Source organism: Gopherus flavomarginatus, chromosome 7 (assembly GCF_025201925.1).
Source record: "Gopherus flavomarginatus isolate rGopFla2 chromosome 7, rGopFla2.mat.asm, whole genome shotgun sequence".
Lineage (NCBI taxonomy): Eukaryota > Metazoa > Chordata > Testudines > Testudinidae > Gopherus > Gopherus flavomarginatus.
Window position 1 is genome coordinate 113817016 of NC_066623.1, and position 24820 is coordinate 113841835.

Sequence of the window (24820 nt, forward strand, 5' to 3'; positions counted from 1 at the left end):
CCTAACCAGCGCATACACACTTATATCCACTGGATCCCCCTTGTCCACATGTTTGTTGACCCCTTCAAAGAACTCTAATAGATTAGTAAGACATGATTTCCCTTTACAGAAACCATGTTGACTATTGCTCAACAGTTTGTTTTTCTATGTGTCTGACAATTTTATTCTTAACTATTGTTTTAACTAATTTGCCCGGTACTGACGTTAGACTTACCGGTCTGTAATTGCCAGGATCACCTCTAGAGCCCTTTTTAAATATTGGTGTTACATTAGCTAACTTCCAGTCATTAAAACTAGTGGGAGTCCAGTCTCTTTAAAACTAGTGGGATTCCCTATCCTCTTTGCATAGAGAACATTGCTATTAGGGCTTCCTTTCATAGCCACATCCGGCCCATTGATAACATCGGTCCTGGAGCATTAGTAGGTGAGCTCATGTTTCTGTTAGTGAAGTAATCCCATCCATGTTTATATATCAGTTTTTAGTGTAACACGCTTTACGTTACAGTAAAGTGTTACCCTAGTATTGTAAGATCTTTCCTTTACAAGTGGGATGTTAAGACAGTGAATACTTAGTTCATAATACCTTTAGCTTGGGCTCAATGACGCACTTGAGAAATGCTCCTAAATGAAAGTAGAATTGTCCTGCTTATGTGCCTTGATAGTCCAGTCCAATCCAATAAATAAGGGACATACGCAGAAAAACACTTTCAACAGAACACTCACCGTAGTCAGTTGTAAAGACTGTTCCCTGCCTACTAGTATTGTGGGTTTCTGTCATGCTCTGTACAGAGAACTGCTCTTTCCACCTCATCCCAAGACAACCTGCCCAGAGTTGTAAAGTGATCCTTTTCCTGGCCTAACTAACACAAGTAAAAAGCAAGTGCTCTTGATCCTGGGGAAAGCAGAACAAGGGTGTGGGGTGGTGTAGGGAGAGCGCACACTGGTAGGATGTGTTGGGTCAAGCTTCGTAATTGAATTCAGACATCAAAGGGGAAAGAGCTAAAAATAAAGTCAGATTCAGGTGTGGGTGGGAGTTTCCCTCCTTACTAACTCTTCTTGCTTGATGAGTCTCGTTAAAAATATTTGATAGTGTTTTATTGTTATTGACTAGCCTAGCACAGTGCCTATGTTTTGCTCTGGGAATAGGAAAGAGGATCAGACATCCCTTTCCTTGTGCCAGAACATTTTTGAATGAGACAAGTTTAGTATGGAGGGGAAAGCAAAATCAATGTGAAATGCCAGAGTTCTTCAGTACAGGGCTTCACAGTGTCTTTAGAGGGAAAGAGGATGTGCAGGAGGAAGGAATGAATGGGCCTTACTGCTCTAGAGGATGTGAACTGCCCTTTGTTCTTAACCCAGATTCGAATCACTCGAGAATACTGAGAGTTACCAGAAATGCTGTCGCTGCCACCAGTTATAGGTAGGACCTCCGCATTCACAGCTGGTCAGTGAGGGCCAGTGATGAGAGAGTATTTGAATGGCCTTTTCTGCGTGACTACATCACATAACCATATGCTCTGGACTCGAGCTGTGACCTAGTATGGTGTTCCAGTGGGAAAGGAGAGCCGCTCCCTTCTCTCAAAGGCCTCCCCACCGTGGTGTTGGAAGAAATACAGTTGTTGCCTCCTTGAAGTGAGTTGTGTTCATTAGAGGAGTATGACATTAAAGGGGGCTGGAGCTGCAGTGCCACAGGTTAGTCTTTAAATGATGGTACCCTGACGTTACTCGCTATAAGTTGGAACAGGCTGGGCCTGTTACCTTGGCTTTTTCTCCAGCAGCGTACAATCTCTGCTTACAAAGGAAAGGTAGCAGAAATAATGACTTTTGGAGGGAAGTGTTGTGTAATCGGTCAGTGCAGAGCCAGCAGGTGTACGTTTATAGACAGATTCCAGTGATGGGCTCTTTGTGAAGCCTGCTGTAGATGGGTAGGAATACGTTTGCCCCTTATAAACTTTTACATCCATTGCTTTAACAACAAGGTAGAGCTCTTAAAAATGGCTGTGGTGTGAGTTCCCTGTTTTTTTTCCCTTCCAGGCATCCTCGAATGCACATCAGGACAGGGCTGGCGGATGCCCATCTATACTGCCTGAAGAAATACGTGGTGGACTTCCTTGCAGAAAACAGGTAAGGAATGGGCAGAGGGAGGTGGTGATGCCAGACCTTTAATGTGATACGTAGCTGTCTTTCTGCAGCATTATTCAACCGTTTCTAAAATCAAATAACTTGTCCAAACACTTAGCTGTGTTTAAAAAGCTCTGATTTCTATTAATTTCTGAGCCTTTGTTTTAAATCCTGCAACAGCAGAATTAAAAAGCAGACAAATTTGCTTCTGTTCTGATAATCTCACCGTGTTCCTTGCTTCTACCTACACAGCTGTACTTCATAGGCTAGTCATTTCTTCTAGAGTTTCCTAAGTGTGTAGAGATGTAAATACATTTCATGGCTATTTCTTTTTCTTCAGTACATGCTCAGTAATCACCTTTTCTCTCCCCCTCCCCACCTGCTATCTCTGTAGCATCCTGTGTTCTTAGTTTGTGTTGTTTCTGTGTGGAAACTCTGAGACCACCCACCAAGGGTAAGGAAAACATCCATTTATAGAAGACGAGAGTGATCTTGGCTATAACATTTCATGAAACAGGAAAAAAAAAATCAATGTGTTTACCTTAAACCAAACGCAGCTAGTAGTTCAGCCTGGGGATGACTTTCAGTTCCTAGATCTTCTGTGGCATCTGTCATGCCCACTCCAGATAGAGAATGTTCAGTAAGTTCTCAGATATATTTTCCCCCTTTGAAGTGAGATGGAGGCTAAAGGTCATTACTAGATGTTGAATTCATAGCCATATTTCTTAGCAGAGAAACTGACAGAAGAGAGAACATTGAGGAAGGAAGAAACTTCTAGTGGCCTTGATCACAAAGGAAGGCACAAATACAGGTTCTCATGATGCATGCCCTCTCTTGGGTATTTGGTTGGAGGTTCCACATGTGGAAAGTCTGCAGGATCAGGACTGTTTGTGTGTCTCTTTTAAATGGAAAATCGGTGACAAATCCCCAGGGGACTCTCACCGCTGTTGAGTGTAGTGCTTCTCCATTGCTGGGACTGGCACTTGGGATCAGTTGAATTAATCGTAGGCATTGGTAACAAATCTTGATTGGCCACAGGTAGCTAGTACTTGGAGCAGCCGAAGCTCCCAGTGCTCGATTATAGTTCATTTTGGAAGGCAGGTGGCATTTGTGGAGTCATGTTTGTGGGTCACATGACATCAGAGTGAAACGTAGTTTGTGCCTTTCTTTCCTTAGTGAACACATAGGGCCATATTTTCACAAAGGCCTCAGCCCATTTAGTTTTACAGGCGCAAACGAGAATGTTAGATGTCTCATGCCTTTCACTGCCTCACTGCCTATATTGTGCCCTCCTTGTCTGTGTCTTGTCTTAAACATAGCTGGTAAACTCTGGGCCACCAGTGCCTCGCATAGCTCGGTTCTGGTCCCTGTGTGTATACAAATAATAATTTCAGAGGGATAGAAATCAGCATTTTTTATTGGCATCCATAAAAGGCCTGTGCAAAATTAGATCTCATTTTTGAAAATTTGGCTCGTAATATTTTTAAGGCTTGTAGCATGAAGCCAGGTAGAGGTTTGACTTCAGCAAGAGCAGGATTGCACTTTCTGTTATGAAAATGCCAAATTCTGTTCTCCATACCTGTAATGGCTCCCTGGCCTATTCATTTGTGCAGTGATCGTTGGCTGTCCATTAGCTGTATGCTGAACATGCCCACATCTCTTCAATTAGGTTTTATTTTCTAAGCCCTTTAAATTATAATTGACTTCTTGACTTCATGTATCAGACCATTTAGTTAACATTTTCAAGGCTTGATAACAAAACTCAGATTACCACCCACAGGTGGTCGCTAGTTTATCTTTATTCAGCTACATGTTTATTATTCAACCAATAACCAACTGTGAGAGAGCCAATCATAGTACAGTATCGCCATGCTTAAAAAATGGGATTCCTGCCACAATGAATAACCCGGTTTTCAGGCTTCCGGCACTGGTGGGCATTCTCAGCTTGTTTTTCTTTTCTAGGGGAAGGGAAGGACAGTGCATACTCAGATCTTTCCATGCTCAGTAGCAGTATTCCAGGACTTTTGAAAGATCCTGTGGAATATTTTTGCCTCAAAAGTACTGACGTTTATATGATTGATTGTTTGTCAGTGTAGAGAAAAAACTTTCATTAAGATTTTACTTTTCTTCAATTCCGCGCTGGGGTTGGAGAAGCTCAAATGCCTTGTTTAAGTTTGAGTGTGGTTAAAACTAACAGCAGGGCCTGAAGTGAACAGTGAAGCTGTTGTACTGTGCCAGGAAGCACTGACACAGTGTACTTCCTTGGTATTGCAATATTTACACTCTGTTAATATTGGAACTTGGGGATGTGGTGGTAGGAATAACTTGTCTTTTTTCATTGTTGCAGTATCAGTGAGGGATCCAGATTTTGTTTTCATTGTATTTTAACATACGCAAGCAGAAAACACCTTGCCTATCAGTTAAAGCCTTGGCTCCTAGGGCCAGCTATGGTGCAGCATGTTGCAGAGAAAGATTATGATTACTGGCAGGTTGTGGGATCACCTGGGGAGCACAGAATGCCTGTCATTCCAGATAGCATAGGGGCCTGGTCTACACACAAAGTAGTGCCAGTTTAATTGAAGATGTGAGTTTTAAACTAGTTTAATTACATCAATGCGCCTTTGGATTGGGGGGGGGTGATTAAATCAATTTGAATTGATTGAATGTCTTAAACTGAGCATCAGCTATAAAGGGGGAGAAATGTCCTTTAACAGCAGCTTAAGCAGTTCACAGTTGGTTGAAGTATGATTGTTGCTTTGGATATGAAAAGGTCAGACCCCAGAGAAGCCATCCAGTAGTGCAAGATTTCTAGAGAAGGCACTGGTCTTGTGCTTCAAGAACAGGATGCAGTGTCTGGATTCTGGCATTCTGTTACCAGCTCTGCCACGCCTTCATAGAATAGCAAGTTTGGAAGGGACCTCAGGAGGTCATCTAGTCCAACCGCCTGCTCAAAACAGGACCAATCCCCAGGCAGATTTTTACCCCAGATCCCTAAATGATCCCCTCAAGGACTGAGCTCACAACCCTAGGTTTAGCAGGCCGATGCTCAAACCACTGAGCTATCCCTCCCCCCTAAAAATATAATAGTAATAATTGGAGATATACCAATCTCCTAGAGCTGGAAGGGACCTTGAAAGGTCATTGAATCCAGCCCCCTACCTTCACTAGCAGGACCAAGTACTGATTTTTGCCCTGGATTCCTAAATGGCCGCCTCAAGGATTGAACTCATAACCTTGGGTTTAGCAGGCCAATGCTCAAACCACTGAGCCTCAGTGTCCTCCTCTACCCAGGACTGTTGGGAGACTAAATTAATCAATGTTTGTAAAATGCTTAGAACTCTCTGATGGACGATACTGTGAGAGCGCTGATTCTTATTGACCAGTCCATAACTCGGCTCGCAGAACTTCAGGCTTGATAATATATTAAATGTGAACGAGTAATTGATATTCCCACTAGAAATTCTGTTATGTTACAGCAAAGTCTGTTGGCAAAGAAAATAAGTTCTAGAGCTTCCGAAAAGCAGGGTTCCCTAGTGCATTTGAATGATGGTCAGTGAAAACTGCCATTATTTTTGTCTTATGTATTATGTGTACATCAAGTACTGCACTGTTTGTGTCCTTGTACAGTCAAGAGGTCATACACCCTTGCTATTATTTGTTTAAACCTGGCAAAGGTTTTTCAGGATTTATTTCTTCACAGAAGGAAAAACACACTTTGCGTGTGAAAAAGTAGATCTTTTTGGCAGTTAAAATGGCCCCCCCAAATCCCACGCAACTCTCTAACACTATCCCAATTCTGAATTCCAGCGGAACAGGCCTATAAACTTGTGACAGTCCCACCTTGCCCTGGCACAATACACACATTACACTAAGATGGTCCAAACTTGCTGTCTTCCTGGGGAGTTACCTATAATGTAAACTTAAACAACAAGAAACAGACTTGGTCTACAATTTACCCTGAGGTAGGCTGTTCCTTGGGATTTTCCCTGCAGGACCTTCTGTTCCCTCTGCCTCCGAGAGATTGGAGCTAATGGGACCACCTCGGTAGTGGTGCCATGGTGAGTCAGCAGAATACCTCTACATAACTGTCTCTCTCCTAGAACTGGAAGGGACCCTGAAGGGTCATCAAGTCCAGCCCCCTGCCTTCACTAGCAGGACCAAGTACTGATTTTGCCCTAGATCCCTAAGCGGCCCCCTCAAGGATTGAACACACAACCCTGGGTTTAGTAGGCCAATGCTCAGACCACTGAGCTAGATCCCTAGACCCTGATACCAGTGTGACTCAATAGAAGATCTTGCTTCTCTATGCAGGGTCCAAAACATGGCACCTATGAGAAAGTTTTTCCTTTTTAAAAATAAATAAATAAATAAATAAAATAAAGCCTCCTTTATGAGGATAAAGATAACTTGAAGGCCAAATTGTTAGTGCTAGGAGTCCCTCGGAGTGGTGAGGGAGAAGTGGAACACTGCTGGCCGTGTGTTAATTACAGGAGCCATTCTGCCAGTGTGGGGCTGGATGGCTCATGGTGAACACCTGCACCTCAAAGAGAAGTGCACAGTATTGCTTCTCTTAAAAGGATCAGCATGCAGCAAAGGCCAGCATGCTGCAGACAGCTGCAGAGGCTGTAGCTGGCTTGGGGGCATGCTCACACCCCACAGCTGGCAGGCCTCACATCCCTGGGCTCCGTGGTGCTGGCCAGCACGGTAGCCAGTCCCCTTTTCTGGCACTCTCTCTTGAGCACTAGGTTGGAATCCTGCCTTGCTCCTGCTTGCAGGGGAAATGGAAAAAGAGTCCTTATTCCCTTTTCCCTTATGAGCACAGTCGGTAGCAGAGGGAGGATCAGAGCCTGTGCTCTTCGAGCAGGCATGCTGTATAGGCAGGTGTTAATATCAATGCAGTACGTGCTCAAAGTTGGCTTGCTTACAATCCCCAGGAAACTTTCAGTGGAAAAATAGTGATCTACATGAAATAACATGGTCGATTTTCATTTGTTCCGTTTCCAAAATATTTCCAAAGCTCTACCCTGGCAGAATTTCTGTTTAAAAAAATAATACAGCAACTTTTCTGCTTTACAGAGTTTATCATTGACACCTCAAAACTCCTTTTGTGAATTTGTGCTGGCAGAGTGGAGAATGGGGGTCTGTGCAATAGGCATGGATTTGTGCACGTGCGTGCGTGCAATGTGTGTTTATAGTACACAGGATGTATCAATAATATCATGCCCACAGTCAGTTGCAGGCACAAAGGATAGCATTTATGGTAGATGGCTAACTACTTGATTGTCCCCACAAATGAGGCCTCGTCGGCTGAATGCTGTCATTTTCACCCTCAATTGATGGTGAGCAGTAAATTAGAGGCCAAGTTGAGGCTTCTTTAACAAATATAGCCCTACTTATAATTTTCCCCCCAAATCATTTTTATTGTATATATAATATATGAAAAAATGTGGTTCTTGGCTAAGATCACTTTTGTCAGACTTCATCCTACTGCAGATTTTTTCTGACCCCATAAAATACATGTTCTCCTTCGAGGCCGTGTCCATGTGGATCCCACTGGAGCTGAACATGCACCTCATGCATGCACACTTGGAATCTTTTGCCTACCAGGCTGTGTCATAAACACATAGCTAAGGGTTAATGTCTCTTTCACCTGGAAAGGGGTAACAAACAACACCTGACCAGAGGACCAATCAGGAAACAAGACTTTTTCAAATCTGGGTGGAGGGAAGTTTTGAGTGTGAGTCCCTTGTTCTTGGTCTGTTCTCTTTCTGGGCTCTGAGAGTGACCACAGGAATCTCCAGGCTTTCTAATCTTCTGTTTCCAAGTTGTAAGTACAAGAATAGTAAGACAATAGGTTTATATTGTTTTTTGTATTTACATGTGTGTAGTTGCTGGAATGTGTTAAATTGTATTCTTTTTGGATAAGGCTGTTTATTCATTTTTTCTTTTAAGCAATTGACCCTGTATATTGTCACCTTGATACAGAGACCATTTTGTGTCTTTTTCTTTCTTTTTATATAAAGCTTTCTTTTTAAGACCTGTTGGATTTTTTTTTTTAGTGGGGGCTCTAGGGGGTTGAGTCTGCAGCTCACCAGGGAATTGGCGGGAGGAAGAAGACAGGGGGGAAGAGAGAATCTCTTTGTGTTAGATTTACTAAGCCTGAATTTGCATAACCTCTGGGTGAGGGGAGAGAAATATTTGATTTCTCGGTATGGTGTTTCAAGGACTTGAAGCAGGGGGTCTCCTAGAGTACCCAGGGCGGGGAAATCTGGGAGGAGGTAAAGAGGGGGAAGGGAAGTGGGTTATTTCCCTTTGTGGTGAGACTCAGGGCATCTGAGTCTTGGGGTTCCCCAGGGAAGGTTTTGGGGAGACCAGAGTGAGCCAGACACTGGAATTCTGGCTGGTGGCAGCGATATCAGATCCAAGCTGGTAATTAAGTTTGGAGGTTTCATGCTAGCTTCTCATGTTCTGAACTCTAAGGTTCAGATCTGAGTAGGAGAGTTATGACAGGCTGTGTCTGGGCCGCGCATGTGTCCTGAGTCACCTCATGCTCCCATGAGAAGACTTAAAGAGCTAAGCGGCCCTGCGCTGTTCAATTCCCTCTTACCACTCGTGGCAATGAGATGCGAGGGGGACTGTATCTGACCCGGTTCTGACTTTCAAACCTTACTTCAGTAAAGAAGGTTCATCCCTGATTCCTTTTTATTCCTTTCTTTATTTTAATTTTCTCTAAGAACATAAGAACGGCCCTACTGGGTCAGACCAGAGGTCCATCTAGCCCAGTATGCTGTCTACCGATGCCAGGTGCCCCAGAGGGAATGAACAGAACAGGGAATCAGCAAGTGATCCATCCCCTCTTTCCCATTCCTAGCTTCTGGCAGACAGAGGCTAGGGACACCATCCTTGCCCATCCCGGCTAATAGTGATTGATGGGCCTATCCTCCATGAATGTATCTAGTTCTTTTTTGAACTCTGTTATGAACTTGGCCTTCACAACATCCTCTGGCAAGGAGTTCCACAGGTTGACTGTGTGTTGTGTAAAGAAATACTTCCTTTTGTTTTAAACCTGCTGCCTATTAATTTCAATTGGTGACCCCTAGTTCTTGAGTTATGAGAAGTAGTAAGCAACACATCCTTATCTACTTTCTCTACACCAGTCATGATTTTATAGACCTCAATCTTATCTCCCCTTAGCCATCTCTGTTCCAAGCTGAAAAGTCCCAGTCTTATTTATGTCTTCTCGTATGGCAGCCGTTCCATACTCCTAATCATTTTTGTTGCCCTTTTCTGAACCTTTTCCAATTCCAACATAATTTGTGTGCCTTCTTCCGGCCCCCACCCGCACCCCCCAAAAAAAGAGAGAGAGAGAGCAGTTAGAACAGACAGAGGGAAGACCTCCCTGTACAGTGCGATGAGACAACCGCTAGCTATGGCAGACTCCAAATCTTCGGGGTTTAAACCCTGAATCCACCCTAGAAGAAGACAGCAGCTGCCTGTTCTGTCTCGGGGAAGCACATGTCCCCAGCATGTCCCCTGCTGCTCCTTTTTGTCTTGCATGCGAAAGTCCTGAGATATGAGCCTCAAGTTACCCCTCTTGGAGCAACCCATGAGGGTAACTTCAGCTCCAGGATCTTGGCTGTCCTCCAGGATTCTTCAAGCGCTGTCCTTGTAGGGGATCCACTTCAGGTGGTGGTGCATCCCAGCACTGTTGATCTTAGGCTTTTCCATAGCAATGTTTGTCCGGGCCATGCATGCACTCTCCAGCTGTCTCATGGCGCCTGTCTGTCCCGTTGAGCGCACGTGCGCAGCCACCTCCTCCCCCTCCCCCCCGGTTCCTTCTCAACCATGCTTGGCTGAAGACGGAGCTCTCTGCAGTGTGACAGCCCTTTCTCCCTAGAGTATTAAAAAAATAGAAATTAATAGTTAAATAAATTTTCTTTTATTGTAGATTCGTAGTTCGTTTTTAAAAAAATTTCTCCAGTACTTAAATTTGTTAGTTCTCCTTAGTTCATAGTCCCCCCTCAGGGCATGAACATTAACGTTAATGACTATGCCAGGTTCCCCAGGTTTGAAGAGATGCAACTCCTGCTGCGAGGCAATGCCTAGATCTGATGGACACACTCAGTGTGTGAGGTGCCTCGGAGAGATGCACATTCCTTCTAAGTGTGTTCATTGCAGCAACTTGAGGGCATGAGCCCACCAAGACTGGGACCTCCGCCTGAAGATGATCCTAATGGAGAAATCACTTCTCCCAGGATCAGACAAGGATCCCCTAATCACTTCCTCCCCCTAATAAGGAACAAATCCATCTGAGTCATGACAGACAACGTAGCAGGCATGTTCTACATCAACAAACAAGGGGGGGGCTCGATCCCATTCCCTGTGCACCGAAGCCATAATGCTATGGGACTGGTGCAGCCGCTACAATATAGACATCTCAACCTCTTAGCTTCCTGGATGCCAAAACACCACCGCCGACACCCTCAGCAGACACTTCTCACGGGAACACAAATGGGAAATGACCCCCACAACCCTCCACCAACTATTCAGATGATGGGGGTTCCCTTCCATTGATTTATTTGCCGTGCCCTGGAACCGCAAATGTACCCGGTTCTGTTCCAGAGCGGGACTCTGCCCCCGATCCCTAGGGGGATGCCTTTCTAATTCGATGGGACAACTCACTTATGTACGCATTCCTACCACGAATCCACAGAGTCCTATGCAAAATAAAGGAAGATAACGCCACAATCATTCTGATTGTTCCAGCGTGGCCCAGACAAACATGGTACACTTACTTGTTACGTCTGTTGTTCTGTCTGCCACAGACTCTCCCATTCTATTGCAGGACAACGGACAAGTCCTACGTCCACAACTAGAGAAGCTCCACCTGAAAGCGTGGTTCCTCCGTGGTTCCTCCATGGTTCCACTGTTCAGAACAAGTGAAAAATATTTTACTAAACAGCAGATGCCAATCTAAACGCACTGCTTACCTGCAGAAATGGAAGTGTTTCTCCACGTGGTGTTCAAACAAACAGATCACTACGTGTACCGCACCATTATCACCAGTACTAGACTATTTGGTCGAATTGAAGAATTCAGGACTATCACTAAACTCTATCAAAGTTCATCTCACGGCGATTAATACTTTCCATGACACAATCAAGGGCTTTTCAGTTTTCACACACCCTATTACAAAGCACTTCATGCTTGGTCTACAAAACCTCTATCTGGAGATACATTCCCCCACTCCCACATGGGATCTCCTTTCGAACCAGTGGCTACCTGCCCCTTATTTCACCTGTCCACGAAGGTCGTTTTCCTAGTAGCCATTACTTCCACTAGATGAGTTAGTGAGATTGGCGCACTAATGGCCAATCCACCCTACCCCATCTTTTTCAAGGACAAGGTCATATTATGACCCCATCCAAAATTTCTCCCCAAAGTGTCATCAACCTTCCATATCAACCAACCCATTCACCTTCCCACATTCTATCCCAAAGAGCGCACGTGCTCACAGGATGCAGCACTACACAGCCTAGATGTCAGACGGGGCAGTAGCCTTCTACCTGGACAGGACGAGATCTTTCTGAAAATCACCGAGACTCTTTGTCTCGACAACGGAATGATCCAAAGGGTCAGCAATATCCAAACAACGACTTTCAAAATTGATATCAAACTGGGTTTGTCTGTGCTACGAAACAAGGGAACTAGAACCCCCTATGGTCATCAGATCCCATTTCATACATGTGATGGCAACTTCTGTGGCTTTTCTTCACAATGTGCCCATTTCAGAAATTTGCAAAGCCACCACTTGGGCATCAGAGCATACCTTTACCGATCACTACGCCATTACACAACACTCCAGGGACAATGGCATACTTGGCCTTCCGGTCCTCTCTACTTTCGTTAGCCATATATCTCCAAAGTCTCCCCATCCTTCATGGGTTCTGCTTTACATTCACCTGAAGTGGAGCACCCACAGGGACAGCACTCGAAGAAGAAGAAGAAGCTTACTCACCTTGTGCAGTAACTGAGGTTCTTGGAGATGGTTGTCCCTGTGGCTGCTCCACTATCCATCCTCCTCCCCTCTACTTTGGAGTTTGATACTAGGACTCTACGGTAGAGAAGGAACCGGGGGTGGGGGGTAGCGCATGTGCACTCAGTGGGACAGACAGGCACCACAAGACACAGCTGGCCTGGCCGAGCACTGCTATGGAAAAACCTCCAATCAATGGCGCCAGGATGCACCGTCACCTGAAGTGAAGCACCCACCGGGGGACACATCTCAAAGAATGTCAGGTACTGCACCAGGTGAGTAACCCTCTCTATCATCTCAGCGAGCCCTTTGGCTGCTGGGCACCACGCTCACTTCCAGCAGGGAAACAAAGGTGCCAGAACCTCTGACAACATCCCTGACACTGGCTGCATTAACCTCGGCCCCACTCCAGGGCAGAGAGACTCAGCTCTGTCACCTTTCAGGGGAAGGTACATCCGCACCAGGCATAAACAGCTTTAAGTGGGCAACGCATCCACCCCACAGGGAGAACTCTAGGTCAAGGAAGAAGCCCTCAGCATTACACCACAAGAGAAATTGAGGCTGAGAGAGTCTGGCCCAATTGTGCCAACTTCCATGCTGGCGCCAGAACCTTTCGCGGCACCGAGATACGCTTTTAAGCCTCCTTCACTGCTCCTCTCAGTACTGGACTAGGCAATGGCCCTTGCACAGGCCATTCATCGTATAGGCATTGTGAGCGGGTAGCGCATGCCCAGTGCAGATTGACTTTTAGAAGAATTTAGCTGAAAAACAAAGTCTCTTCTGAGCATGTGTGAACTGTGATTTTTTTTGCATCCTTATAACTTGGCCAGATTTGGACATTTTTCATGGGGACAGCAAACGACACGTCCCTGACACAAAGGTGAACTTGTGCCAAATGTCAAGTCTCTGCACCAAAGCATGGAGGTGTGCTAAAGCTTCTCAACTACATGTTTTTGGTTTTGTAAGGGACGGCGGGGGGCGGGGATTTGTTTTTGTTTTGTTTTTTGTTTTGTTTTGTTTTTTAACATGGACAAAACAACATATTTGTCCCTACTCTCATTCTTGGAAACAATTGAACTATTTTTGCTGAAACTTTCCAAAAAAAATATCAGCCTGAGGCAAACACCTGTTATGGTAGTTAGTTTCAGCTGAAATGGTTAACGTTTGACAAAGTTTATAAGCAAGTAAAAACAAGGCCTTCTACTGGAAAGTGTTGGTCAACCTTAACTTTGGGTAGTACCACTTGCCTATAATAAACATACATGGCAACTTAGGGCCTGAGTTTTCAGAAAGTAGATACCATATTGCATTTTCCCTTGCGTAGTTACTTTCCTTTGCAACAAACTGTGTAGTGAAAGTCCAGCTCGATCCGCTAGCTCACTTTTAATGAAGCTAACAGTTGCCTTTTGCACTGCTGAAATAAATAGGAATAAACCAGGCTTTTTCTCCTCCCCTGTGGAAAAAAGCGGGACAGCAGAGAGACGACATGGGTCTTTTAAAACTGGGGGTGAGGGTGGATTTGTATGAACGCTCCCGCTTGGATGGCTGTGTGGTAGATTGTACACAGATGCCTCTTGCAAATTTATGTTGAGATGCTGACTAACCCAGTGCGTTTTTTCCTTTTTCCCCTGTAAATGCCTTTTTATCATTCAGACTGTCACCTGTGTTTTCTGGCAAGAGCTGCTGGCTGGGGGAGGTCTGGCAGAGCTAAACTCCCGGCTTGGTGGTCTTTGTACGGCCTTAAAAACAGAACCTGCTCTGTGCATACCTGCAAGTTAACATGTGTCAACCGTATGGTTGGAATGTTTTCTTCTTCGCTTTAAAGAGGGGTTTATAATGAATACTTTCCTTGTGATCCAAATGGGTAAATAAACAAACAGGTCCTGCAGGAAGTGTACTGTATGTAGACAGAGAAAATAGATTGTAGCTCTCCAAACAAGCAAAAAAAATCCCAACCTCACCCAGCCATGTGCATTTAAGCAATTAGAACATGAAATGTGTGTTTATCTTCTCCATTTTCCTTTCACATCAGATGTTGCCCCGTACCAGGCGTGACAAGACTCAGAACTTGCCAGATCATCGTCTTTTTCTGGTATTGATTCAGCTTGTTCATGCAAAATTCCTTTATTGAAACTTAAATGGAAAAAACCTCAACTGTTTAAACTTGACCTGAGCAAATAATTCTCAACAAATCGTTTCTCTGATGAATGCAACTTCTCTTTCTGTGTGTGGAGTATCCACAAGCAGAGCTCAGCTTCTGTGCGTTTGCTTATTTCATTGGGTCAGTTTAATTTTGTGGTTTGATCATACATAGATCCTTTGGTGTGAGAACTCAATATGCCATATTTGAAATTTGAAGCATGCTGGTTGGTTACGACTGCTCCAAAGTCATATAGTATTGTTTCTGATCCCTAACTGGGTGAGCATGCAGGCACCTCTGTGACAAATACTTGGAAGTGAAAATGTTCCTATTTGGTTTCTGTAAATACGTGTGTGTATGGTGTTGAAATTTGCCGGGCATGAGCATTTGTGCTAGTACGATTCAGTAGGCCTGATCCTTAGCCATGAACTCCAGTGGAGGCACTCTGGCTGAGGATTGGGCCTATTGACTCTACCTGCGGAAAGTGAATTCCAAAAGGACATGAAAATGGCCAGTGCTGATTCACTTAACAATTAAAGCAGTTTTGATGGGATTCTTTTTGCATTATTCAGCCACCGATAGCCTCAGTGATTAGCCCCTGGTCCAATTGAACTTTATCTCCCTGTAACCCTTAGTATGTTTTTTGAGCCAGTTGTGTGACTCTATTGGGCCTGTCTCCTCTAGACTTTTTAATCTTGTCTCCTGGACAATATTATACAAACCGCCTCATATCATTGTGTAATACCTTGTTCTTTGCCACACAAAAATCGTGCCTTATACACAAGTGGCACTGTGTGGAAAAGGTTCATTTACTCCTGCCATGCGTTCCTCACTTGATGACACAATCCCCTGTGTATGACGTGACAGCATACGATACCCATTTACAGCTGTGAATTGAATAGCCGAATACTTTCCTCTCCCAGGTTTTTTTCTCCCATTAGAATTAAAAACTGACATAATTTCCCCATGTTTATACTAGGAAAATAATTATGGGGAGCACTAGTCCCTCCCTCCAGGATTAACTTGGAGGCTGGCTTCAGGTCTTTTCTCTCCACCCCAGATCCATCACAAACAGTCTGATCCACCACTCGATTTCCTCTCAGCCAAAGCTTGATTTTTTCTGGAAAATTAAGGAAAACTGTAACAATTCCCCAGTTTCTCTCTGAAGATTTTTCTAAAAGTGTTTGGTTTCCTCATAACTCTAAACCCGTTTCTGTAGTGCTCTGTGGCAGGGTTAGCTGAAACAATGGGGAAGTGCACTACAGCTGACAGGTGCAGTGGGAAATGACCTACTGCCGGCGAAGCCCGCCGCTCCTTCACAAGCAGTAGGTACTTTCTTAGCTTGTGGAGATTATGGAGATATTTTTGGTGCTCTTGCAAAAATACGAAACACAGACATGTAATGAGAGAATATAAAATGAAAAATAAATGTATATACAGCGGTCCACTTACTATAGATATGTCTATATTTTGAAGTGTATACGTTCTATAGATACATCTTTCAAGGTGTATTTTATATACATTTATCTAAATGGATACATATGTATCTTAAGTTTACATAATACACCATTTTTTGATGTACAGACACCAGTTTGTCTGCTGCGTTATATACACACGTTGTCTAGGTGTGATATCAGAAAGCCTCTGTTTGATGTACACTTTGCAAATTGAGCCTGGCCCCTCAGGCAGTTTGCAGACAGTGTGTGGCTCAGATACACATGATGCGGGGGAGGTGCTGGCAGGGAACCGCAGGTGAGGCTGATCTGGCAGAAGAAGAGGATGCTGTCTGGGAAAGATTGTGATCCATTACTGAGCAGTTGGTGAGGACTGCCAAACTCCCTGGGTGGCCTTCAAGGGCAGCAGAGACTTCCGTTAAAGAGCAATTCTGAAAAGCTGTTGGCATTCCCAGGAAAAGTATTTGGTTAACCTGGAGCTGTCTGGTGGTGGTGTTGTTTTCTGGGTGGCTCTAGGTGGGCAGAGTTAGGGGTGTTTGGGTGATCCTGTGTGTGTGTGTGTGTGTGCGCGTGCATGCGTGCATACTTTCAAATGGTTTGGGCTTTTAGTTAAGAGGAACCTTCATTTCCATAGTTTGTTTTTTAGAAAGCTACCTAGTTCTCTTAATGTTATTTGGCTGAAGTAGGTCCCTGGGAATGTGACTACTGGCCTAAGTGAACCCAAACATTGAGGAACTCAAGAACAGTTTTGCTGTGTCCTGCCTTCGCGCTGTCCCTTCCATAATTTAGTCCACCCTACTTTCAGGTTGTGCTGTCTGTGATCATAGCATGTGTGCTCCCTCTGGCCAGTCATCACCACCAAGAGTCCTGAGATTTTTAGAGGCAATCCTGGGGGTTTGAGAAATTCACTCAGAAACTTCGGTCTAAGGTCAAAAGCCTGAGGCTAGGCAGGAATGCTGAATGATGGCTGTAGAAAGAGTCACATGCAGGTGGTCAACTTGTCAGAACTGGAGGTCCTAGTTATTGAAAATCTGGGACAACAAGGATGGCAGCAGGCAGGAGACATTGTCTTTCAACAGAATGTTTCTCAAAGTTTCCATGACTCGTTTGTGGATTTTTAGTTCCAATAATACAAGAGACACTGACAAATTTCCTAATTAACGTGAGATTTGAAAAATATAGATTTACTCTCTTCTCATCAAACATTTTTGTAGCAAAACAGGGACAAAAATGAAAGAAGCACTAATGTTTGTTCAGTGCCCTGGTTAATGCTGTTGGTTATTAGGTTAGGTACAAGGAACTGCCTAACAGTTTAATGACCCACCTAGTTTCTTTGGAGTTGTTCTTTTATTGGTTAAAATTAGTCTTGGTTTAGAACAGTGGTTCCCAAACTAGGGTTTGCGAAATGTTACAGGGGTTTCCTGGGAAGAAATTCTCTAATGGCTGACAGAGCTGTCCCTAGGAACCCTGGGCAGCCTGGGGCCAGCAGCCCAAAGCCTCTGGACTTCCAAGAGCTAAGCAGATCAAAGCAAGCACGTCTATCACGCTGAGGAGATTTAAACTTCAAGATTCCTTATAAGAAATGGAAAGAGAGGTGGGTATTTTTTGCTGTTTTTACAATGAAATAGGCAGCTAGTCTTGTTTTTTAAATGATTATGAAGAACAAGTTTAAGCTTTGTTCTAACGTGCGTTGTTTGCCTGGACTGCTCAAGACCTGAATGCTTGTGCAGGAGGAACTCTTTGAGTTGGCTTCTTAAATACCTTCATGCTGTTTCCCATCTGATACTCCTTGACGAAACATAGGTTAGCTTATAACAGGCTTATTCAAAGTGATACAAGCTACGAAAGTGAGATCTTGGAAGAGTGTTGCCGTTTTCATAATGTAATAAAAATACTGTAATGATAGATAATAATTAATAATAAATAGTGTGTAATAAGCATGCCACAAAAACAAATTTTATATTTCACTGCTTTTATCATTTATACTCAAGTAAAGGAGAGAATCCCTGGAAATATTCATTTTTAGGAGGGGGTTTGCGAGACTTGACATTTTAGTGAAAGGGGTTCACAGGTTGTTAAAGTTTGGGAACCACTGGGTTAGAGGAAAATGAATAGGGAGAGAGGTTGTTGAGAGATGTGGGGCAAAATGTCTTAAAGCAGAATGCAGCAGAACCCCCCCCCCCGCCCCCGATCATGCTGTTTAATTTTTGCTTCTTTTTTTCCCCTTCTGCATATAACCCACATCTGCTAGCTCCAAATTCTTAGCATGTCTCAGAAATTCCAGCGTTTTTTGCCCTGAATCAATAAGGAGATGGGAAAAAGACTTGTAATTGCTTCTTCCATTGTGCTCGTTAAAACCACATTGTGGGAAATGAACCCAAACACTGTCTTTTAAGTGATGTTGAGTCTGCGGCAGGTGGTATTAACTCAGGACTGCATTAACTCTTTTCAAATCTCTTTCCTATTTCCTTGAGGAAACATGCCTGGCGTGTCTATATGGCAAGGGCTGTTTGCCTGCCTCTTGCATTGACATTTTAATTTGGTCCATGATATAAATATCATTTCCCTAATCCTCCTTGCCCTGGCCTTGTTTTGTCTTTTTCTTCAAAGTGAGTTGACTTTTTTCTTTAAGGGAGAGTGGTGGGGGGAGGAGGGGATGGGAATGGTGGCTGCTCTCTAGTTCAGAGAATTCAAAGCTTGAGGGGAAATCATGGTAACTGTTGTTTCTTTCTTTGTATTCACATGGAAATTTTTAATCTCCATCAAAGGATCAGGAGAAAATAACATTGAGATTCAACAAGAGAGCTCCTGGCTTACATGGCATTTTTAAACGTTGTTTGGCTTTATCCCTTAAACAGTGAGAACCGTGAACTATGTTACCTACAAGCTTCATCATTAAGTTTCCTCTTTCTTCGTCCACCCCTCTATTTTCTTCCTCTTTCCCTTTTTCTTAGATCTTTATTATCCTATATGAACATGCAAAGCTCATTTTGGCCGATGCTGTAATATTCCATAGGATTTGTTTAGTTGTGTATGTGTAGGCACTTTGAACTGTAACCAGAAGTTCTGATTTGAAATATTGCACCATGTTCTACTTTTGATGTGACTCTGGACTATCTGCAGCGAAGTCAATGGAATCGTTCTGATAACGGAGATCAGAATCTGACCCACTGTGTTACATAGCAGTACAAGAGCTAACATTTATACTGCTCACAAAGAAAGGTACAATGCTAGATAAGGAAAACACAAACAAGTTCTGCTTTGTGGTTGTGAATCAAACACTGTCTGCACCTATGGAAATAGCTGATTCTAAGTGAGACAACCCCTCTGCCCCCCAGGAACTAACCGTGGAGAAGGGTGACAGATTTTACAGGTGGGTCCTGGCAATAACAGTAGATTTCACGCTTCCTCACAGATAAATGAAAAAAGGCAGGGGGAGGGGTGGTGTATTAACATGAACATTCTCATTAGTACTGTTTTATGGTGTTCAATGTTAAACATGGAAAATAAAAATGAATGACAGCCAGTAAATGGGACTGACACTTCTGTTACAAACATCCAGCAAGTGAAAACTAGCACAGGGAAATAAAGGCTGTGGGTGCTTCCATTCCTGCTGTGGGTCAAACCAGTGGCACCATCCTAGCACCTAGACTTCATGCATTTTCAGGCGGGGGATACATCAAATGATGTGTTTAAATAGGCAATGTGGTTTGCGATTTTTTGTTTGTTTGTTAACGATGTTAAGGAGTATTGTGACACAGGAAATCAAGGTTCTAATCAGTTTTGAGTAATAAAAATCACATCATACATTTTATAGCAAACAGACTAAATTCCAGGTTAGCTGATCATATTCTGCCTCAACTCCACCTTCTGCTTCAGCTGGATCCATTGTTCTTCACTTCCTTTTATGTAATGTTTTCACAAGCTCCAGTGCTGCCATGTTCCATTCAAGATGTGGCTGCATTTGGTGGCTTGAAGTGATTCTTCTGTTTGTGTGTCTGTGTGTATTCTGTGTGTCTGTAAATATGTGTGTGTGTGTGTGTAAGAGAGAGAGAGAATGTCTAGAAATGCACAGCAAAATCAGGGCACTCAAACAACCTTAACTCTGCTCTGTCACAGACACCTCTAACTTTCTGTACAGTTAAAACTCATGGCGATCTTGTGCAAAGGCTACATTTGAGTACTGTTTGGGGAATTAATGGTAATTTTTATCCTTATTCTTCTTCATAACTGAAAGTTTCTCTTCTAGCAAAAACCTAAACTCTGCCCTATAGTGACACCATGCAAAAATCAAACAATTGTGATTAAGGCATTCTAGTGTGTGGGACCCTGATTAAATTACAGCAATTCTTAAAGACCCATTGGATTCTCTCCCCCCCGCACCATGGTGTCATCAGAGGGCAGAGTTAAGGTTGTTTGGATACTCTAACTCTTCTGTTCCATACCTTAATGTGTTTGGATTTTTTAAAATGTAACTTTTAATTGTGCATTTCTTAGGTTTAGAATGCCTTAGTTTTGGGATGATTGCAACATGCTGGTATTGTAGTTTAACCCAAGTTACTGATATTACTCAACTTTAACTCCATTTTAATGTAGTTTTTGTTTGGACATTTTTTTTAAAGATTTTGTACACAGACCACTCAAAATTCCACTTGCCTCTTGCACCTCCTTATGTTCCCCTGTCCACACGCCATCAAATTCCCCTGCCCATGCATCCCAGCTTCCCCCCCTCCTCTCTACATCACCTTCAAACACACATCAATACACCCTTGTTTCCCTCTTCCTTCTGGCCTGCCTGTTGAGTAACTTTTGAAGGTATTTGGGTTTAATAGTCATTTTTGGCCGTTATTTTTCATAACTGAAAGTTTGAGTCATTACGAATTGACCCCTTTCAAAAGAGCCACCATCTCCCATTGTTCTCAGTGGGACTGGAGCGCCACTATTTTGTTCACTCTCTTCACACTTGGTAGAGGAGTAGCATTTCTAACACTTGGGCAGCTATATTGAAATCCTGTTTCTGCTGAGGTGAAAACAGACAGATACGCACATTTAAAAATAAAATCGTGGGAATGGAAGATGAAAATGGCCTGTTACTTTAGTTACAATTTATGAAAGTCCATTTGTTTTAGCAATTGTTTCTTAAAAGCAGGTACATCTGCTTCTTAGCCCCCATATTTTTCTGTTGAGTGTCAGAACACAGTCATCCCGCCATGGCTTTTGACAGGCTTTTCCCCTTAACTTTGCATTACCCCTCACTTCTTCACTCTGGAAACAGCAGAGGTTTCCTTATGTCATTTTCATTGTGTGTTTCGGCCTTCCTTGGTGCTTGAGTCAGGGCGGTACTAATACAGACGCCATGGTGATCAAAGAGGTGAGACTCCTTTTCCCAGATCTAACAAGCGTGTCCTTTCTTCTCTGACTCTTTCCATAGGCTCTTGTAACTGCTCTTTAGGATTTTATTATTATAAGAATATTTTTTATAGCGCTGGGCCAGAAACCCTTTCTTCTTTAATTTTCCTGACTCTACGTGCAGGCCAGGTGGCCTCCGCCCAAATTCTTGTTAATTTTTTGTTTTTCCTGATTAAGATTTTTCAGACCTAATCCTTGTGTCTTTCTCATTCCTCACCTTCATTCTCACCCCAGCCAGATGTTTGCCACTTTTCAGACTCTCAAAAATTGTTCTTACATGGCCACTTTGACTAGCCACATATGCAAAACATGTCAAGAGAAATTTCCAAATCTTGATTACCAAAGGCCTCACTGCTAATATTTTAAGACCATCCAAAAGCAAATTCACTTTAACAGTTCCATGAAATCCTGTTTAAACAGTGTGAGAGTGAGATATTCAATAGGTGACTGGCATTTGGCCCACCTTGTAAGTGAGGAACATGGATAGCACTTCAGAGACTGCTGGGAAGACTGTAGAAGTATGGCCAGGAAAGAATAAAACATCCAAAGTAGGGCAAAACTTTGTCTTTCCCCATTTCCACCTCTTTCACGTCCTACTCTGTTGTGTCGTTCTCTGCTTCAGACTGCTTAAGACTGTGTGCCAAATACTCAGATATTTTATAGGTAATGGATCACATAAATGCTCTGGCCAGCCTCTGAGGGAAAAACATGATTGTCGGTTTTGGACAGAGCAGAAAACCCAAGCAGGAAATCGTTGCTGAATGGCACAGCTGCAGGCAAACATTTTAAGCTAGTAAACTGCCCATCTGCATACCCACACGTATGTCAGAGTGCAGGGCTTGGAGACCATGACACAGAGAGTCTGTAAATGGTTAGCGGTGAGAGACTTTGTGATTAAAGAACGAAGAGTTTTGCTTCATTAGTTCCTGAAATATGGCTACCTCAAGATGATATATAATTATGTTGTTTTGGAGATTAAGGACAGATTGCCGGATAGAGCACATGGGCTCTCGCTCACGACAAAAGTGAGACGATCAAAGGGTTAGATTTGGGATGGTTCAGATGGTTCCATATGCAAAACCTAAAAAATTACAGGGCACGATATTTAACACAAACGTTGCCTTCCAACCTCTGTTGTCAGTATGCCAGGATAGTGCTTCATTCTGGCCTTGGTGGTAGGTCTGATGAGCTAATCTGAATTTGCCTAGGGAAGCTACAGATGGAGAAGTCCTTTTTGGCTCCCAAACCCATTCCAGTGTCACACGTCGCAGAGTGTACTGGTGCAGGATTGTTCTGTGCTGCATATTTTTCAGGACTTCCAACACTTGAGTCTGCTCTGACGTCTAATAGATCTCACTGTCCAGAAAGCGTTTTCCTAATATTCAACCTAAATAATTCCTCCTTTAATTGAATCCATAGTTAACTCCTAGTTCTGCCCTGGGTACCCCCTTTCTTCCTCTGCTGGCTGCACCTTTCTGCTGATTATGGATATCTCTTGCTATCATTTAACCAAGCTATACATATTTGTTTCTTTTAACCTTTCCTCGTACATTACAGAAGTTATACAATCCCCTTTGTATAGGTCAAGTTGGATTAGTTTGCTGAATGGTTTTCCCAGTTTTTAAATAATTAACAGGCCAGCAACAAAATGCATATTGTTAAAGTAATGAAGCAATAACAATAAAACTGGTTTCAGACCTAATGTAAGGAAGTTATAGGCCACGGACTACTTCTCCTCACGTAGTACATCAATGATTACATGTGTGTTATTTTCAAACACTTTTTATTGCAACTTCAAATGATCTTCCAAAGTTAACTCTCCAGTAAAGTAGTAGCCTCCCAAGCTCATGTGCAATAGACACAACATTGGCCTTTCTGGGAGTGGGGGGAGAAGCAGGCTTTATTTGTCGTTGTATAAAAGCAAAGGAGTAGCCCAATGGAGGGCACTAGCCTAGGACTTTGGAGACCTGGCTGTAATCCTGCTCTGCCACTTACTGCCTGTATCCCTTTGGGCAAGTCACTTCATCTCTCTCTGCCTCAGTCTCCATCTGTACAATGGGGATAACAGCCCTGGCTGGCCTCAGACGGGATGAGGTTTTGAGGGTAAATACAACAAAAGATTGTGAGGTGCTGCGTTTCTTCGATACTGGGGCCAGATACGTACATAAGACAGAGAGAACCAATGCCCAGTAAAGTCAGTCGGGCCCCTTCCATTGACCCGTATGGCTGTTGGATTGAGGCCCTTAAAGAATATGACACCTCATTCCTGAACTTGTTAAGATATGTGTTGAACTTTCTTTGGTTGAGGAAATAAGTCTGAAAATGTTCTTTGGGTTTTCAGATGTGCAGTGGAACAGGACACCGTTATGGCTTGTGATTCATTGTTTTCATTTAAGGATTGAGTATTTCAAATATTCTTGAATGTTTCATTGTTAAACAAGTAGTTTCTTTATTGTTTTTCCCTGAGAAGGGCGTTGCAGCAGGCGTTGGATTCCCTTATTTTCCTGGCCCCACTTTATGTCGTCGTTTGCAGCCATGGAGAGTGGGTTCCAAGCATCACCATTGTGATCCAGTGGTGTTTTACACTCCTTTTGCAGACCTGAGGGATTTAAGTTAGAGAAATGGGGAATTTGCTGGGAAGGTCAGAAGGTTGTTTTGATTCCCTGTCTCACAAAGAAGGTTGAGTGAAGTCCCTCCTAGATTCATATATAGTTAAAAAGCACACATTTAATGGAAGCTGTCTGGGTACCAGATGCTCTTGAGCTTCTGGCATTTTTATTTCTGCTAAATAAGCAACTTGCAAAATGTTTGGTAGATCTGTGAAGAAATCAAATGGATGTCAGCACTTAATGTTCATTGATTTCATTTGTGGACATGGTTTTTTCCTAGGTCATTAACATCTATTCGAAGTGAACTGATTCCATATCTAGTTAGGAAACAGTTTTCCTCTCCTGCATCATTACGACAAGGACAGGACAACAAAGAGCAGGATCAAAAGAAGGATCAAAAGTCATTAGGTGAGTGCAAGAATTGACTGGTTTAATGAAGATCTTGAAGCATTCATGCTGCAGTTGAGCTACTGGATAGACTCCAGAGTTTGTCTAAATCAGTGGGTCCTTTTCTTTTTTGTGTATTCAACATGCTTATTATGGTAATGCTTAAGGATCAGGCAAGAGTGGAACACCACTGTGCAAACCACTGCACTAACACACAGTGGTAGACGGTCCCTGCCCCATAGAGCTTACAGTCTAAACAGCCAAGACAGGTGCAGGGTTAGGGAAGAGGTGGAACACACAAGCAGGAAGAATAGTGTCATGGTGGTAAATGTCGTGTTAGTTCCATTCTTCTGGGGAGAGGGATTGAGGAGTTACTTAAGAGGGGATAAGCTAAATGGAAGGGCATAATTAGTTAGGGGAAAGTCAAAATGGTTTTTGTAAAGGGAAATCATGCCTCACCAATCTACTAGAATTCTTTGAGGGGGTCAACAAGCATGTGGACAGAGGAGATATAGTGTACTTAGATTTTCAGAAAACATTTGACAAAGTCCCTCACAAAAGGCTTTTAAGCAAAGTAAACTGTCATGGGATACGAGAGAAGGACCTCTCATGGATCGGTAACTGGTTTAAAGATAGGAAACAAAGGGTAGGAATAAATGGTCAG

At 43.2% G+C, this 24820-nt stretch overlaps 1 protein-coding gene across 4 annotated transcripts in view; it reads left to right on the plus strand.

Moving 5' to 3' along the window:
* EIF2B3 (eukaryotic translation initiation factor 2B subunit gamma) overlaps window positions 1-24820 on the plus strand; it is a 133880-nt gene that overhangs the window by 68491 nt on the left and 40569 nt on the right. For all 4 annotated transcript variants that reach the window (XR_007775353.1, XM_050961180.1, XM_050961182.1 and 1 more), the window contains 2 exons: window positions 2035-2124; window positions 24050-24177. Coding sequence is in view for 3 of the 4 variants with exons in the window: in XM_050961180.1 (XP_050817137.1) it covers window positions 2035-2124; window positions 24050-24177 (218 nt within the window). In the remaining variant the exon portion in view is untranslated. The remainder of the gene's footprint in view (window positions 1-2034; window positions 2125-24049; window positions 24178-24820) is intronic.